The sequence below is a fragment of the Olea europaea genome, chromosome 13 (genome assembly GCF_002742605.1).
Source record: "Olea europaea var. sylvestris chromosome 13, O_europaea_v1, whole genome shotgun sequence".
NCBI classification, from domain to species: Eukaryota; Viridiplantae; Streptophyta; class Magnoliopsida; order Lamiales; family Oleaceae; genus Olea; species Olea europaea.
Genome location: NC_036249.1, coordinates 2945283 through 2963335, shown reverse-complemented (window position 1 = coordinate 2963335; position 18053 = coordinate 2945283). Strand labels below are relative to the sequence as shown.

General features: G+C 36.7%; 2 protein-coding genes across 5 annotated transcripts; one reads left to right on the top strand and one right to left on the bottom strand.

The window, feature by feature from the left end:
* Positions 1-912: 912 nt before the first annotated feature.
* Positions 913-7836, top strand: LOC111407289 (potassium transporter 10-like). Of its 2 annotated transcripts, XM_023036687.1 has the most exons (9): positions 914-1205; positions 1309-1573; positions 2165-2390; positions 3386-3631; positions 4964-5014; positions 5127-5387; positions 5580-5747; positions 6114-6368; positions 6749-7836. In XM_023036687.1, exons 2-9 carry the CDS (start codon positions 1439-1441, stop codon positions 7789-7791), a joined length of 2385 nt encoding a protein of 794 aa, XP_022892455.1. In that variant the 5' UTR covers positions 914-1205; positions 1309-1438; the 3' UTR covers positions 7792-7836. The 2 variants fall into 2 exon arrangements, with proteins under 2 accessions (XP_022892456.1, XP_022892455.1); XM_023036688.1 differs by lacking the exon at positions 5580-5747 and having other exon boundaries at positions 913-1573.
* A 905-nt stretch (positions 7837-8741) lies between these two features.
* LOC111407288 lies at positions 8742-17808 on the bottom strand. Of its 3 annotated transcripts, XM_023036684.1 has the most exons (10): positions 17687-17807; positions 13818-15892; positions 12676-13775; positions 12515-12595; positions 10873-11025; positions 10621-10784; positions 10367-10514; positions 9994-10116; positions 9499-9586; positions 8742-9153 (listed from the first exon to the last, which is right to left on the bottom strand). In XM_023036684.1, exons 2-10 carry the CDS (start codon positions 15625-15627, stop codon positions 8951-8953), a joined length of 3870 nt encoding a protein of 1289 aa, XP_022892452.1. In that variant the 5' UTR covers positions 15628-15892; positions 17687-17807; the 3' UTR covers positions 8742-8950. The 3 variants fall into 3 exon arrangements, with proteins under 3 accessions (XP_022892452.1, XP_022892453.1, XP_022892451.1); XM_023036685.1 differs by having other exon boundaries at positions 9541-9586; positions 12676-15892; positions 17687-17808; XM_023036683.1 differs by having other exon boundaries at positions 12676-15892.
* Positions 17809-18053: the final 245 nt, after the last annotated feature.

Genomic DNA, 18053 nt, shown 5'->3' with positions numbered 1-18053 from the left:
CATCTTCTCCACCTGAAAGAACTACAAGATCACCTCAGAGTGCCTTCGACATCGAGGAATTACAGACCATTAGTAAAATCTTGTTCAATAAGTAAAATGCATTACCGGTTCGTTCTCGAGTTGGATAATAAATGTCTGAAGCAAAAACTAAAAAACTCATCATTCAATAATGCTTAAATAATAAAATATTTTCACGAACAAGCATTCTTTCCAAACTTTTATAAGAACTTATCGCACCACAAAATGAAAAGAGATGGCAGTTCCTTGGCCTTGCCCCTTTTCTACTTCTGAACTTAGGGTCCATGTAGTCAATTATTTCAAAGGAGAATCCTTCCGCCTTGAAATTGACCTCCTTCTGCTTTCAGTAAGTAGAACTCCCGCATCCATAAAATAGCATACCCCGTGTTTGTGGAAATAATGTGTCATCCATTGAATTGTACGTTTATTCTCACTTTATGTTTGGGGGATTTATAAATATAGATAGTGTCTTTCTCATTAAGAAGACTATTCATGCCACAGTGGTACAGTTTAAGTAGTTGATCGGATCACATTGTTGAAGCGATATTACCTTTAACATTAAATTGAATACAACTAAGTAATCAAATAAATAAATAAGTTTATGCAGCAACAAAGGCAAAATAGCAGTGCTACAGAGCCCGGGTTTAAATCTGGGCTTCAATTCAAGTCGAGGTGGAAACACCTCGGCCGTTGATCTTCTGCACTTAGAGGGCCCGCCATCAAAATTGGAATAGAACCCGAGATTTAATCCTGGGTTATTCAGCATTTTCCAAGGCAAAATAGGTGACTCAACCATGTGGGACAGACCAATCAATCAATGCTCCCTCATTTTCTAAACTGACAGACAAAATTATTCTATTATCATTATTATTATTATCAATAATGAATAGACTTTACAAACCTTCCCCAGATAATATCACTAATAAATTGTAAAAACACTCTATAAATTGCATAATACACAAAATATTGCACCGTTAATGTGAATTTGTAGTATTTTTATATCTACCCTGGAACTAGCATGCAATTGTGACGGATAAAAGATGCATAATTTCTCTCTACGCGTGTTTTTTACCCTGTCAAACTTTACACCAACTCAAAGAGCAGTTAAAAATTTTGCGTACAGTGAGCAAGGGAGAAAGAAATAGGGGTTTTAGTTGCACAGGGGGTTTTAAAAGTCGAATTTTTTGGTACATACACTGAATTCTTGAACTTTTGTATTTCCAATTCCTGTTCTTGATTTTGTTTTTTACAAGTTTTTACATTTTTTTTTTGTTGGGTTGTGTAAATTAGATTGTGGGATTGAATTGGGTTTTGAGATTGGAAAACTGAGTTGTTGATATTTGGAAGTTTGTGAGCTGGATTCTATATCACGATTTGGATTTGCATAATTGCATCGGTTGAATAAGCTATTCTGGATCAAATGGAGAAAATGGAATCTGGGTTGGAAATCGATGGTGGCAATGAAACTAAGGGAGCCATGTGGGTTTTGGAGCAGAAGCTTGATCAACCTATGGAGGAGGAGGCTGGAAGGCTTAGAAACATGTATAGAGAAAAGGTACAATAAAATCCATTCCCTTATAAAGACTTAACTGCATACTCGTTTATTATAAGTACTTTTAGGAGCTAGTAGCTTTTTACTCTTTTTGATGATGGCTTTTCTTTTATGGATTTTTTGTTTTAAATAATTAAGTGCTACAGCGGATTTTATGGAATGTTGATAATTGATGATGATTATTCCATATCCCTACTGGATTTACATAAACTTTAGCTAATTTCTATAGTTCACCTTCAAGTGTGATGACATACTGACTATTTAATGGTTTTGTGCTGCGGAGTTTATACGGTGAAAGGGAAAACTTTGCTTGATTGAATTTGTTGCCTTATGACTGCATGATGTAGGAGTAGATAATATATTCACTAATGAAAGTCAAATTTATTTATTTAGTTTTTTTTCCCTTCTTCAGCTTGAAAAAATTTCGAGCAGTATAGCGACTGCTTATCATAGTGTTTCTGACATTTTCAATGCATAATAGGATAATCGTTTGGTATCGTAAGTGCTTTAGTCTTAGTGTGAGTTAGAAGATAATGAGACAATCTTATTCAGTATAATGTTGTAACATTCCATTGTCTGATTTTGTTGATGCAGAAATTGTCATCTATATTGCTATTACAGCTTGCCTTTCAGAGTCTGGGAGTAGTTTACGGAGACTTGGGAACGTCTCCATTGTATGTGTTCTACAATACTTTTCCCAATGGGATAGATGATACAGAGGATATTATTGGTGCCCTTTCATTGATTATCTATTCGCTTACACTAATACCTCTCCTCAAGTATGTTTTCATAGTATGTAGAGCAAATGACAGCGGTCAAGGTAAGCTGATGTCACGCTACAAAATTTTGTGATAGCATATGCATATTTCAATTTAACTAGGTTATGGGATTGTTACTTCTAACACATCGTCATTGGTAGCCTCAGTTGTTCCTTGTAATGAATACTTTTGTCTGTTTGCCTGCGACTGTGAGTGGTAAATCTGGTGATGTTAGTACTAGTGGAATGACATTCTTTAATTGGCTGAGAAAGCGTGTTTTATTTCTTATTTGTACAATTCAAGGAACAGTTCAAAAATGGACTAATAGGATTGTAGGAAATGCCGCAGAATTTGCGCCCAAGAATCCAACGTCTTATATTTACTTCAATGACTGGTGTCTCTTCAATTTTTTGTCAACCTCATAGTTACTAATGTGGATCATTTATGTTCGATGAATTATTGAAAGATTCTTGTCAGATTTTTTTCTTAAAGAATTAAATTAGAACATAGGTCTTGTAGTCTGCTAGTTTATCCTATGATGGAATGTTTTTCATGAACTATCCGTACATGTTGATATGGGGGCTTCAGCAGATGTGGCATTAAAAAGGAATGCCAGGAGGCTATTAAATTAATGGAAATTGGGGCTGTATCATTTCATTAACATAATGTCACGTTTATTATCCTTAAAGGTGGAAGATATGATTCTTAAAAGGGAAACGCCAGTATGTTCTAGGCATTATAGTTTCGTACTGGAAATTGTGCTTGCGGTCATATGATTGATTGGTATGAGATCATGAGAAGTTGTTAAGTTGAGTTAGCCTTGCTGTATGACTTAAAAAAGGAGTCACGGGTTTAATATTCTTCAGAAAGAGTACACCTGAAAACATAAATAGTGTCTGTTGAGATAGATTTAGAGCATAATTGGAAAGTGAAAGCAACTGAGATTGGATTAATTTCACCGAGAGTTCTAATTATTTTTCCAAATTTCTTTCCTTTTTGCTTGTTGGTGTGCATATATAGAAAGATGAGAACAAAATTAACATTGGACTTTATTCAGGGGGGACCTTTGCTCTTTATTCATTACTTTGTCGACATGCTAAAGTCAAAACAATCCCCAACCAACACCGCACAGATGAGGACCTGACAACTTACAGCCGTAGCACATTCCATGAGCTTTCATTTGCAGGTAAAACCAAGTTATGGCTGGAGGCAAATAAATTTAGAAAGAATGCCCTTCTTATACTAGTACTTGTTGGCACTTGTATGGTAGTTGGGGATGGAATTCTCACTCCTGCTATATCAGGTAATTTATGTTTTTCAACTATTGTTTCCCTTATTCATGCTTGACATTTTCATGTTAATTTTCCAACCAACTTTTATTGCACGCTAACATTTATGCCTTCCTTGGAAGCAGTTCTGTTATGTAGTTGTAGATTGTAGTTTACTAGATGCTTCTAACTTCAAATTTAAGGTACATTAGGTAATATGTACACAATGCCACATTTCCTTTACTCGTGTGTGCATGTAGCACTATAAGATTAGATGACATTTGTTTATGGGTCTTCCCTCCAAAAAGTGAACCAAAGAGAAGTGATAAATTTTGTCCATTTTCTTCAACAATGGCAGCAGATGCCGATATCTGAATTATTTGCACAAAATTACCTCCATTTTCTGATTTTGAACAAATATCAAGACACAATCAAAGAAAGTCATGTTTTTCTCCTCTATTCTCTCAAAGATCTATATATGGGATTCATGGTTTGCAGCCCCAGCAGCTTAAATTAAATTCACCATACTTTCAGTTTTAATTTGGACAGCAAGTGTTCTTTTGAAATCAAAAACAACACATGTTGCCAACATGTCTGAAACCTTATTGGTGCTTTAGCACAAGATGATAGTCTTTTTCGGCCATAGGGATTTTGACTGTTGGTTATCAACCAACATCAATTAAGTCGTTCTTGCGCATTTACTTTTGATGTACGGACCAGTTTATAAAGAGCATATTTGTATATGTTTTGATAGGAGTGAAAAAAGGCTTTAACATGTTTCAAGGGGATGTTCATATGGTAATTTGCTGCAGCCCAGAGCGCCACCCCCCCCCCCCCATGCACCACATCAATTGGGATTCTGACTTTTGCTAACTTGCTTATTTACATAAACAAAATTTCCTAAGAGAGAGGTTGAGCTATGCCCGAGCCCCCCCCCCCCCCCCCCATGCACCACATCAATTGGGATTCTGACTTTTGCTAACTTGCTTATTTACATAAACAAAATTTCCTAAGAGAGAGGTTGAGCTATGCCACAAGAATATTTCGTTGGAGCTTAGTAAATACTTCGTGTAATAAATGCATAAATGCCTGATCTTAGAACCCACAGTAGGGATCAAAAAGTAGTATTACTGGGAATATAATAATGCATAATTTACAAATTTCTCTCTCAGAATTCGTGTTGCTACTGGCTTAAGTAGTCCGTGTATTCAGGTCGATTACAATCTTATACTTTGAAAATCAAGTGAAAAGGAATGGGAGTAACATTTTTGGGCTTATTTGTTTTGTTTGAATGTAATTTTGTATTATTCTGATGCTTCAATCATCCTTATTCATTGTCATGAAATTTTTCCCAAAATTTTCCTCAGTTCTTTCAGCTTCTGGTGGGATAAAGGTGGACCATCCGAAGATGAGTAATGGTACTTATCTACTCCTATAACTAATAGTGTCTATATTTCTTTCTGGAATAGACACCATTCTAATTGTTTTTGATCTTTCATTGCAAGACTAAGTTTGTATCATATGCTGCAGATGTTGTTGTAGTTGTTGCTGTAGTCATATTAGTAGGTTTGTTTAGTATGCAACACTATGGTACGGATAAAGTCAGTTGGCTGTTTGCTCCAATTGTGCTGCTTTGGTTTCTCTTAATTGGAGGTATTGGAATCTTCAACATGTGCAAATATGATAGTTCTGTTCTGAAAGCCTTTTCACCTGTGTATATATTTCGATACTTCAAAAGAGGAGGAAAAGCTGGTTGGACCTCTCTCGGGGGAATCATGCTCAGTATTACAGGTTTTTATCTTTTATGCATGTCCCTTCTCTCTCTCTCTCTCTCTCTCTCTCTCTCTCTCGCCCACCCCCCATCCAATCCCCCTCCTCGACTTGTGTCTTCTGAAGAGATTCTGGTAACTCTTCAGTAATTTTTAAAAATCACCCAGAAACAAGTATTATCAGATTGTAATTACTCCTCCCTAATTGTTACAGGGACAGAAGCACTTTTTGCTGATCTTGCCCATTTTCCTCTTTCGGCTATACAGCTTGCTTTCACAGTAGTTGTGTTTCCTTGCCTTCTTTTGGCCTATTCTGGGCAAGCAGCCTACCTCATGCAAAATAAGGACCATGTCATCGACGCATTTTATCATTCTATTCCAGGTTTGCCTGAGCACCCAGTTTTTTATTACTACCAAGCCTATAAATTGCTCTATGGCGCAGTTTTGAGTTCTAATATGAATTGTTTTCAAGACTGAGGTTAATTGGGAAGTAATTTGTTTGGTTTGGGTTAGAGAATCTTTTATGCCTTTTTATGTTTGCTCGAACCTTTTTCCACTCTGGAAATAATCAAAATATGTGAAATCACTAAAACTAAATTTTTCCAGTGCTAAATCTTAATTTTACAAAGTCCTTTCTTAAATTGGAAGCATCTTTAACCATATATTGTTGACTAGCAAACACTTGTGTAGTTTGATGTCAAGACCACATTGTTGCAAATCTGATAGAAATAATCTTTTAATAATGCAGATGGCATATACTGGCCAATGTTCATTATTGCAACACTGGCTGCTATTGTGGCTAGCCAGGCCACCGTATCAGCTACTTTTTCAATAATCAAGCAGGCCCTTGCACTGGGCTGTTTTCCCAGAGTCAAAGTTGTGCATACATCTAAGAAGTTCCTTGGACAGATATATATTCCCGATATGAATTGGATCCTTATGATTCTTTGTATTGCTGTAACTGCTGGGTTCAGAAATCAAAGCCAAATTGGGAATGCTTATGGTAAGTTCTCTGTGTTAAGCCTTCAGTTCCTGATTCGCATTTTGTGTTAATGAGCTTTTTCCAATAATCCTGCTGTTTGTAATGAGAGTTTCTTGAAATTACTTACACAATTTGTCTTTATCTGCGAATTCTTTTATTTCGAAAACTGAGGTTATCTAGCTCTGTATTGTTTCGAAATCTCTTATAATATCTTGCAATAAGATTGTCCTGTATTATATCTAGCACGTTGCATAGCTAGTTGCTTTATCAGAATGCCTTCTCACATTATCTTAACTATGTTGTCTTTATTATGTCAATTTCTTGAGAACTATTATGATACCACATATCTTTGAGAAGAAACACTATTGATTTATATAACATGACGTCTCATGTGACAACAGGTACAGCAGTTGTGATAGTCATGCTCGTGACCACTCTTCTCATGACATTAATAATGCTGTTAGTTTGGCATTGTCATTGGATTATTGTCCTGATTTTCACTGGCTTCTCGCTCGCTGTGGAGTGTACATACTTCTCAGCAGTGCTTTTCAAGATCGATCAAGGTGGTTGGGTTCCTCTTGTGATTGCTGCGGCTTTTCTTGTCGTCATGTATGTCTGGCACTATGGTACAGTCAAGAGATACGAATTTGAGATGCACAGTAAGGTCTCCATGGCTTGGATTCTAGGGCTCGGTCCCAGCTTAGGGCTGGTTCGAGTGCCAGGGATAGGACTCGTGTACACTGAGCTAGCGAGTGGGGTACCGCATATTTTTTCACACTTCATCACAAACCTACCAGCTATACATTCGGTGGTAGTCTTTGTGTGCGTGAAGTACCTTCCTGTCTACACCGTTTCTGAAGAAGAGAGGTTTCTTGTGAAACGAATAGGCCCAAAGAACTTTCACATGTTCCGTTGCGTTGTAAGGTATGGTTATAAAGACCTTCACAAAAAAGACGATGAGTTTGAGAAAAAGATTTTTGAAAATCTCTTCACGTTTGTTCGGCTGGAGGCTATGATGGAAGGGTGTTCTGATTCAGATGAGTACAGCATATATGGACGGCAAACTCAGCGGTCAAGAGACTTCCTGCTGAAAGATAATGCTTACACCTCTACATCAGATATTGACCTCACGATCTCATCGGTGGACTCAATTGTGCCTGCAAAATCTCCTCTGCATGCTAACAACACAATCACATCATCAGGGCGAGAAAGCAGCCAAACGGAAGTCGATGAATTGGAGTTTTTGAGCAGCTGCAGAGATGCTGGGGTGGTGCATATACTTGGAAACACGGTAGTTAGAGCAAGCAGAGATTCTGGGATTCATAAGAAAATTGCCATTGATTATATATATGCATTTCTTAGAAAGATATGCAGGGAGAACAGTGTAATCTTTAATGTGCCACATGAAAGCCTTTTAAACGTGGGCCAGATTCTCTCTGTGTGAATTTCTTGACAAAGGATTTATAAGAATTGATTTTTTTTTTTTTTTTCTAACTAGAAGAAGTTTTAGAGCTAGCTTTCTTATAAAGCTTTTCAACAAAAAGCAGAAATCTTGATTTGGTATTTTTAAGAAGTGCATCTCAAATGCATAACTAGTTTAACATTACACGATTTTGCTGGTTGGCACGTAGTTTCTTTCTCTGTCTCCTCATTTACATTTCCAATATTCATACAGAACAAAAATGGCAATGCTTTGAACTCTAAATGCGAATGTTGATATCAAGATTTAGGTGTTAGATATCACCTCGTACTTGTCTCTATATTGGTTAATCAATTTTTTTAAAAATTTTTTTTTTTTTTTTTTTTTTTTTTTTTGGTCAAGATCTTGAAGTTTGATGTTATCTTGTAATTTTGTGGATTTAGGAACATTTGCGTGGTATGTCTTCTAGTTGAGAGAAGGAACTCGGGGCCAAGCATGTTGCCGCTGAAAGAATAATAATGTATTTTTCTAGATAATCTCTTAATTGTTCGAGAGCAACTATAAAGAGATTATTTAACAAGAAAGAATTAAGTTTTACAGACCTAAAGTCGAGCCTCTTTTGGTGCTTATGAAGAAAATAAAAGCCTCTCTTGGTGCTTATGGACAGCTTTTGCTGGTGCATTCGTTGTTAGATTGATTGTACTTGATGAAGAAAAGAAAGCATAGATGCATACAGCAGATATTAACACATTTTAATGTTGTAACCAATTTTATCAGACTACGATACAGTTTTTATATAGTGAACTAAAAATAAAAGACGTGTGACATGTTTGGTGAGAGTATTGAATAGTATCGCTCATGCTGTCTCATGTACCGCTTCGCCATTCTGCTCTTACATCCATATTATGTGGGCAAACGTATCCTATCTTTTAAATTAATAATCATTTCAATTCACCACGACCTTGAAATAAATATAGGCTTACAAGATAATTATTTTCATTTATTGCATCAAAACTTATGTCCATAATCATTTTCTTGTACACAAATCAATCACTGCATAATCATGATGAGATCTCAAATCTCTCGTGTGTCTAATACAAACAAGATACTGTACAAACTATACCAGTCTTCTCAAGAAACAAAAGCAATTTATATATAGATGCGAGTGTGTATATCACTGTCATCATCTGGATAATGGTGTCTGTGTTGCAAGACCCTGAGTTCTGGTCACGCTTGCAGCAGACATTGTACGCAAGCGTCTAGCAATTTCAGTGAAGGATGGACGGACCATTGGATCTGGAGCCCAACATTGCTCCATAAGTAATCTCCATTCAGGATCACAGAAGCTTGGCACGTGTGGCCTCAATGTGTTATTTACTATACCGCCTGCATACCCAGAAGGGAAACATTTTAGACTTCTTGTTATCAATATTCATTGCGGTTTCCATTTTTTACATTCTACCGTTGAAAAGAATAGTTTGCAGTAGATAAATTCACATTCAGAATTTTCATAAATCTCACGGGAAAACCATTATGTAATCAATCTGGTTAATAGTCTTATTTAGTCGTTCTGGTCAGTAATTTTTAGTATGTAACCTTTGTTCATAGTTTCTGAAGAATTAAATTAATGCACAAGGTAGAAGCCACTGGCTATTCCTACTTAGAAACTGGAGATCAATATGCAATTAAGAATCAGAAAGGACACGACAGAGATTTGATGAGCAAACAAACCTATGATAGCTCCATAATGCATATTGGCATAAGGTTCCTCACCAGTAAGAATTTCCCAAAGTACAATCCCAAAGGAGAAGACATCAACCTGCAAAATAAAAAAGCTGTCACCAAATACTTCAGGAGTAGATTTTCTTTTTGTCTTTATATGAAGGGCCTCAAATATTTCACAATACGGTTTCCATTTTCTCTAGGAATTTGGTTAGAGAAACACGTGTAGAAATTTGGTTAGAAAAGACAAAAAAAGAGAACTATATGGCTGGCAAGTTTTATGCTGCTAAATACGCATAAATAACAAAAAGGGCAATTCACGCACGACTTAAAATACTCAGTAAAGTAATCCAGAAAGTGGCCATCTGGCTGTTGATGAAGTGCACATATCACATAGGAATATTGTCTACTAGCATCAACCACTGAACTTCACATCCTCTTCTCTAATTCCATGTTATATATTTTTTTTTTTAAAAAAAAGAATGATAAAGTGTAAAATCTTACCTTCTCAGAAACCTTACTACTGCCACCATTTAACAACTCAGGAGCCATCCATGGAAGGGTTCCCCTAACACCACCAGTAACCATTGTATTTCTTTTGATTTTAGACAATCCAAAATCACCCACCTGAACAATGAGCAGAATAAAATGCTAAATATAGGTTGAATTCAACACTAACCATGACCTTTTTTCCACTTCCCTCGTCTTAATTTTATATCTAGGTATTATTAAATCCTTTCTCCCGCAGGAAGGTAAAGCATTATGGATCTGTGCAATATATGCACCATTAATACATTACGCTAGTCGAAATATTTATTAGATCGCACTTTTTGATGTCCCCCTTGATTATAAAGGAAGGGCTTATACTCTTAGTCACCTTGCATATGGGTCGGGAAGGATCCTTCAAGTTGACAAGCAAGTTGTCACATTTCAAATCAAAGTGCACAATATTCCTTGAATGCAGATATTCCATTCCAAAAGCCGCATCCATTGCGATTATGAGCCGCTTGCGACGATCCAGATGCCTGAATACAAGCGAAAATGGGAAATACAGAAAAGGAAGCACTTGTATAGTGTCACAAGTTAGTAAACTATCAGATTTAAAAGATATATCTCTTAACATTATAGTACCTGTCCTTGGAAATTAAAACATGCCTAAGGGAACCATTCACCATATATTCTGTTACAGTTGCAAGTGTTCCTCCAGGGCCATCTTGCACTACACCATAAAATGCTAATATGTTGGGATGGTGAAGCTTTGAAAGAATTTCAGCTTCACGCCAAAAGTCCACAGCCTACAGAAAATTAATACAGGTTGACTATCACGAATTGAGAGAGAGAGAGAGAGAGAGAATATTTAATATATACTACAAATAAACTGACCAGTCTCTCCTGCTCTGATGAGCGACCCGTGAAAAAGCTCTTCTTTATTCTCTTGATAGCAACATCTGAACCCCTCCACTTCCCACGATAAACAGTCCCGTAGGTTCCAGAACCTAATTCCCTCAACTCTTCTAGATCCTTATTCTTTATAATCTGTAATGGTAAAAACCGATTCACAGTAAACGGGTAAATGGTCCAACATAATCTTATAATATTTTCATCAATTTCAAGCAGACTTGTATTTAATGATTTTTTATTTTGATGATAAGGTCATCAGTGCATATAGGGAAACAGGGGGTAGATAAAACAAATCTTCCAGACCCTATCACATGAAAAACATGCGAATAAGAAAAAGTGACTGATGCACAAAAGCAAGAGCTCTACCCTGCGAAGGTTTACGAATTCTTTGCACCGTGCAAGAGCAGACTTCAGGAACAGCACTTACGGATCACCCACTGAAGCACCACAATTATTTCATACTGCTAAAACTTGAAGTTTAAAACTAAAGAATGAATTAAACAAGATAGCTGTCAACTTTTGGAGGGAAAAGGAAATAGATTTCTCTTTTCATTATGAAAAATAAACCATTTTCCTTCTTTATTCTTTTTCGGTTTTCCCTCAGTCTGATAAAAACACCAATTTCAACAAGGAGAACCAGAAATAATCTTCCACCATGAGAAAACCACCCTCTTCTTTTTGAAGAGAACAATTACTAGTCAAAGTGTCAAAATGGTATATTTACATAACAAAGGGTACAAAATCAATCTGAATCGCTTTTCATCAAATGTACAATGTTACTCAACAACCAATTATTCTGTAGATTGTCTAAGTATCTAATCTTTCAACCAACTAATAATATAAAACTACGTGCACATAAAAATGTCTACAGCATCTAGGAAGTCTCCATTAGAGTTGAAGGAATGAGGAGAACTACCATGGACACCGGAAGTCAAAATCACCTTTTCTCAAATTGTGCCTAACTAGAGAAGTTCTGTTAATCATCCAGATAAAGAAAAGGGGCATACGATGAACTATCTAGCAGCATTTCATTGGTAGGTTTGTGGCAGTGAAATAGATAATACAATAAAAGTGATAGGTGGCACAGAATAATATGCAAGAACAATGATCAGGGGTATTTTATATGAATCAAGGTAGACAATAACATTCATATGCATGAAACTACAAGGGTGCATTAAGGTGAGGCGAACATCAAATTATTTGTGCCAGAGCACATTTTAAAGTTGTCTCTTTTGGTGGTTTGATGTTCTTAAAGAGATTTTTATCTTCTTGCGATGGGAGGCGAGTTTAATTACTATGATGGCTAGTGGATTTCCATCATTATGGCAATTGTAATGACTATTCGGAGTGAGAAAAAGTTGAGCCCCAACTACATAACTCAAAAACTTTTCTGCTCTTAGCTAGTAAAGTTTTTCAGGAAGGAAACATTATGTCTTTATTGTATACAATAGAGAAGACCTTTTCTCTACAGAGATATACTTTTTCTCATCATTTCGGATCTTTCTTAATAACCCTTGCTAAGTTATATGGGCATTTTTTAAGGTAAGCAATACATAAATGCCCATCTTTGATTTACATGTGTGGAAAATATTAATTTATTTTTCCTGATTAGGCGGCTTCATACCTGCAGCATATGGAGATCAAAATCTACTAGAGAGAGGTCAACAAGAGGAGCTCTGGTATTCTGTGCTTCTTTCTTCTCATCCTTAAAATCGATAAAAAAAAGATTCAGCAAATACAGATAAAACGAAGCACATTCCTCAAGTTTGCATAAGGTAAAAATACCTGATATTCAGATTCCGGTGTCCTCGAGTCCATTTGACCATCAAATTGCAGACTTGGAACGCAAGAGGTCTGGGAAGGATCATAACCAGAAGGCAATTTCATGGTCTCTGTTCTGATGGTGATAGCTGGTTGCTGCTGAGTATCATCCCCAGAATTACTACGGGAATCAATGTGATCCATTGCACCTCCAGTAGCTCTAGGAAGTGGATAACTATTTTCAATGGAATCTGCTTCTCCAGTATTGGCACGAGTATATGACAAACTAAGATGATCCTGATCCATGAGGGACATGTCGTTTCTTACAAAATCATCTTTTGCTAAATTCTGAAATAAAGAACATTGCTTAGGTTCATGTTCCATATTTAAGCTCAAAACAGTTCCATCTCTCTGCAGTGGAGCAAAACCAGTGGAGCTATCTACCACTCTAGCCTCAGAAAATATATCAGGCAAGAAATCTCGAGGAAAACGATCATTAATATCAATAAGGATGTCCCCCTGTTCTGAAGTGCCAACACCAACAGAGGGTTTACTTTGGGAAGAGGTTACAGCTGAATTTTCTACAGCCAGAGGCTGTATTTGCTCCTCAGAGGTTTTTCCTCTTATCTTTCCCCAGTGAAGCTTCATAAGGTTAGAAGCAGATTCATCTTGGGGATATTCAGAACTTCGGCTAGTCATAGGGAAATTGGACACAGAAGAATCCCTATCAGGAAGTACCACAGCATTTAAGTCAGTCTTGTGAAGATTTGACTCGAGATTGTCCTCATGGACACTTGAATTCTTTGCACCAATGTGATCAGTAACTGCAATTGAATTCTGAAATTCACTCGATTTCTCTTCAATAGCAGCTGGCTTTGTAGGCACAGATTTTACAGAAGCAAGAAATTCTTCTGCCTGAGATGCCACATTCCAATCATTCAACTTGTCAATTGATTCTGTCATCTGTTGTGAAACATCTGATTGGGCAGGAGTCATTAGAAACTGGGAACCAGAACGATCATCAGACTTGGACAAACGATTAAGCCCTGCCTGTTCTCTGGGAATTCTTTCTGAATGAAAAAGGCTCTGAGGAAGCACCGCTGCTTCACAGTTCAAATCATTTGCATATGCCTCAGACTCACCGTGGACAGGCATAAATGCTTTACCATATGTATAAAATTGGTCATCCATATCAATCTTTTGCATATTTGCTTCCTTGACATTATCCAGAGGAACTGGACTCCTTGCAGAATCCTGAATCATCTCACTACCTGTTGTTTGAACAAGAGTGCTTGCGTCTGCTGCAGCACTAATTCTGGATGCATCCTCTTTTGTTATATCATTTAAAGATGAACTGTCATGTGGATGAGAAGAGAAAATCTTCTCATTTTTCACTGACGGCATCTTATTAGACTCACTGATTTTCTGGACTGAGTTCTCTTCTGTCATCTTTGCATCCTTCAGAAGCAAACCCTTTTCGAGAGATTGGTCCTTAAAAAACTCCACCTTCTTTGGGATAATAGTTTCATTTTTAACCTTCGTTTTCAATGTTGACACTTTTGGAACCTTTGCTTTCAAGCTATCATCTGAAGTCATGTGCCCGTAAATAGAATGTGGAATCAAGTTTTCAGCAACTGGCACATGATTTGATGGATGAGAACCATAATTGTATTGCACTGGAACAGATGATGGGACATTATTTTTGAAATCCACATCTGGGAAGCTGTCTTTCCGGTGGAAAGTGTGCAATTGATGCAATTCAGGCTGCCCATGATTCATTGTTTGCACCTGATAATCACGTGGATTGTACTCAAAAGCAGGTGATGAAGTTGGTAGCATCATCTGAGAAGATTTATTTAAAGGGGGAATAACAACTTCTGGATGCGCAGAGCCAGCCACCGCTAAGCCAACTGCAATGTGACCAGTCTCCTGCTCAACACTTAAACTCAGCAACTCCTCCAAATTGTTTCCTGAAGTGTTCTCCATAGCAATGGAATTTCTTCTGGATCCAAAGTCCATGCCATTTATGGCAACAACATATTGAAGCTCGGATTCACTTTCTGCATTCTCGAGACCAAGCTGAGAATCATTTAAGTCATCATTTGAAATAAGAAATATCCTGAGTTTCTGAGCTCCACCATCTTCAAATACATTACATTCCTCCATCATATTCTGCAGGTCCTCATCACCAGAGACTGACACCAATGCACCAAGATCCTCGTCGGGAAGCTGATATTTGATAGTATGAGGTTGATTATATATTATCCATGTTTTCTGTACAAGCTCCTCCCAAGAAATATCTTTGCTTATCCGGACAATACGTGTATCACCTCCAACATACCGAAGCTTTCCATCTTTTGGACGAGGCAAAATTTTACCACCAAAACTGCAGAGTAACTTCAGCGTTGTTGATGAGCTACCAGAAGCCTTTGAAGAAGTACGACTATGAAATCTTTGACTACTCTTAGATTCTGATGAGGTTTGATTTACAGAGTGAAATGGCTGACCATAAACTTTTTCTTCATTTAGAGTAGAGGCATTGCTCTCGGGATCTCTCCTCTTTTCTGCAGTGGGGATAGTCGAAGTATCAAGCCCACTGTCAGAACCTGTATGAAATTTTCCAAGCGTGCCCTTTACATCCATATACACAGTTGCACTATTAGACTCATTAGAGGAATTTGGAAGAATATGCTGCCTTGGATTCACCCTTTCCCACATAAATTCAAGAGCAAACTCCTCACCAGTCTGAATAGAATAGTTGAGAACAGGTCTAGGCCCAACTGGTAAATTGGGATCAGGTCTAGCTCCAACTGGTAAATTGAGTTCGGGTGGTCTAATATTAGTGTTAATTGAATTGCAAGGATCCTGAAAAGTCCACTGATTCACAGAACCAAGCCCCTGATTTCTAGTCTCTGCAGAACTATAACAACCTTGTTCAAAGTTCCCCAATTTTGCTTTTTCCATATTTTTTTCCATATACTAATATTCAAGCTAATGGGATAAGCACCTAGGAAAATAAATGAAATGAGAAAGCTATTGACTTTCCAGACAGCAACCAGAAAACAGTTAGTTCTCAATCAGGCTCCAAAATAAGAAATAAGCTTTTACTCATTTCTTAATTTATAAAACTTGACCAAAGAACTCCCTCAGCTAGAATAATCAGCAATACAGCAGATAACTATCTTTCCACAGAGTAGAGCGAGCAAGCACTGTATACAGCCAGTGATCAGAACACCTTGCGCTACAAAATCAAATTTATGAAAAGCTTTAGGCTATGAGAAGGGAAGGAAAAGAGGATAGGACAAAATGAAACTTAGAGACATAACTTTGCTCATCATATGCCTTAATCTCCTCCAATAATATTGAAATTCAAACTTAAAATTCGACAAACATAAGATGAAGTACAAGTATTTTTGAAACTCCTCCTTTGTTTTCAATTTCGACTCTCTTCCTCTTACAGATAAAGCTCTAATATAGTACCATTGTCCTTTTCATTTCTTTGCATTCTCTTCTTTTCTTCTCATTCCCGACTTCCAAATAGATTTTTATGGTAAACCAGCATTCCCAGAAAGGTAATAATATTCCAGAGGCCAATATATTGATTAGGAAGTGACTCTATATTAGCTGTCCTTGGAGGGTTAGTCGAATGAGATAGAACAGGAAGTTAATGCGTTCGCATTTTACAGAAAATAAAATAAAGTCTAAGGCCTAAAAACTTCATTAGTAGTTTAAAATTTTGAAAAATGGAAGGCGACTACACTTAATGTCGTACACCGACTTTGTCTTATAGACCTCCATTTCCCTCTCATTTGATTAAAAACCACAAAAAAAAATAAATAAATAAATAAATTAAACTTCCCTCACATTCTTTTTCCCCTTCAACGCTCCTTTCTGGATCCCAGAAAATTAGTTATGGACTGTAGCCACCCACCCCTGTGGCTAAATATTGTGGATTTTGTCCTTTATCGAATCAAATTATTAATATTATCAGGTTACAAAGAAATGATCAATTTTTCATAATTCTTTCTTCTTGCAGGAGTACCTCTTTTGAGAAAGCAAACAAAATGACATCCTGATTTGATTTGATTCAATTTGTTAGATTACCAGTAGCAATATTGGAGAAACATACTTAGAGGAAACACATCTGGGAGTACACAAAATGTACGGGACGATCATCTGGAGTAATTATTAAAGAAGACAGGATGGGGTGGAAAACTAAACTTTGAAGGCAAGATATGCTTTCGCAGAATATAGAAATATCATAGCTAGAGATATGGGCAAGTTCAAATTCTTAATAAAAGGATGAACAGATATCGGGGGAATGGAAGCAAATCATCCCACTATCCTCTAGATACCCATCATTCACTTTTTACAAAAACACACGACAGCGGCCTGGCATTTCTGTTAGGACCTGCTATGAAAGTGGGTGTCAGACCACCACCATATTCAAACTCTTCTTTGATGAGGATGTAGTGCTAATCTAGCTTACAGAATGCAATCAAAAGTTTAGCAAGAATTTAAACATTAATCTAAGTTAAGGATTCCAAAAAAAATCACATTTTACAAAATCACTTCTCAAAGAACCAAAATCAAACAAGAGCTACTAATTTAGTGACATCTATTGCTTCGTGCGAAAACGAAAAGATTCCTACCTCCAACAGCAGTTCAGTACATATCTGGTTAACACTTGTTTGTAAATTGTAAACATTCATTAATAATTAACACATAAATTCCTAAAAAGATTAAGCGCACAATTTTGTAAACTATTATCATCATCGTGGGCGCTTGGAAATTAATTGAATATTGTTTAAAAAGAAAGAGTACAGAGCATGTTCGGAAGATCAAAATCAAACTACCACACAAGTACGCATCAAATTGTGAATCAATATTAAGCGAGAAAATAGATCATAATTGTAGAATTCAGATACAACCCATCTACTAGAAATCATACTGTAAAGAGATCTACGTAGAACAATCAGAAATTCAGATAAAGAGTAGACTAAACACTCGATTGTAATTGAGCTAAATAATTCACCTTTTCAAGACGATGAACTGATTAACTTTCAGTTAACCGTAAAGACAAATCTCTCTCCTGCTGTCTTTGGTTCGTTATATGTAACCCGTCAATTTTGATATAGACACTCCAGTTTTTAGTTTTTTACTTGCTTAGCCTTTAGGGAGTCGAACAGTAGATTGAAGATGACGGCACTAACAAGGATACAATTGTCATTCACTCAAGGTGTGAAATTATCAGTTCTCGAGTCCTTTCTCCACACCTCAAAAATTATTACTGTTAAAGACTTCAAGATGATTTCGACTATGGCAATTACTATTTTATTGCAATTGTTTCCTTTTTTTAATACTTTTCATTAATTAATCTCCGAATGACATTGCAGCATCAC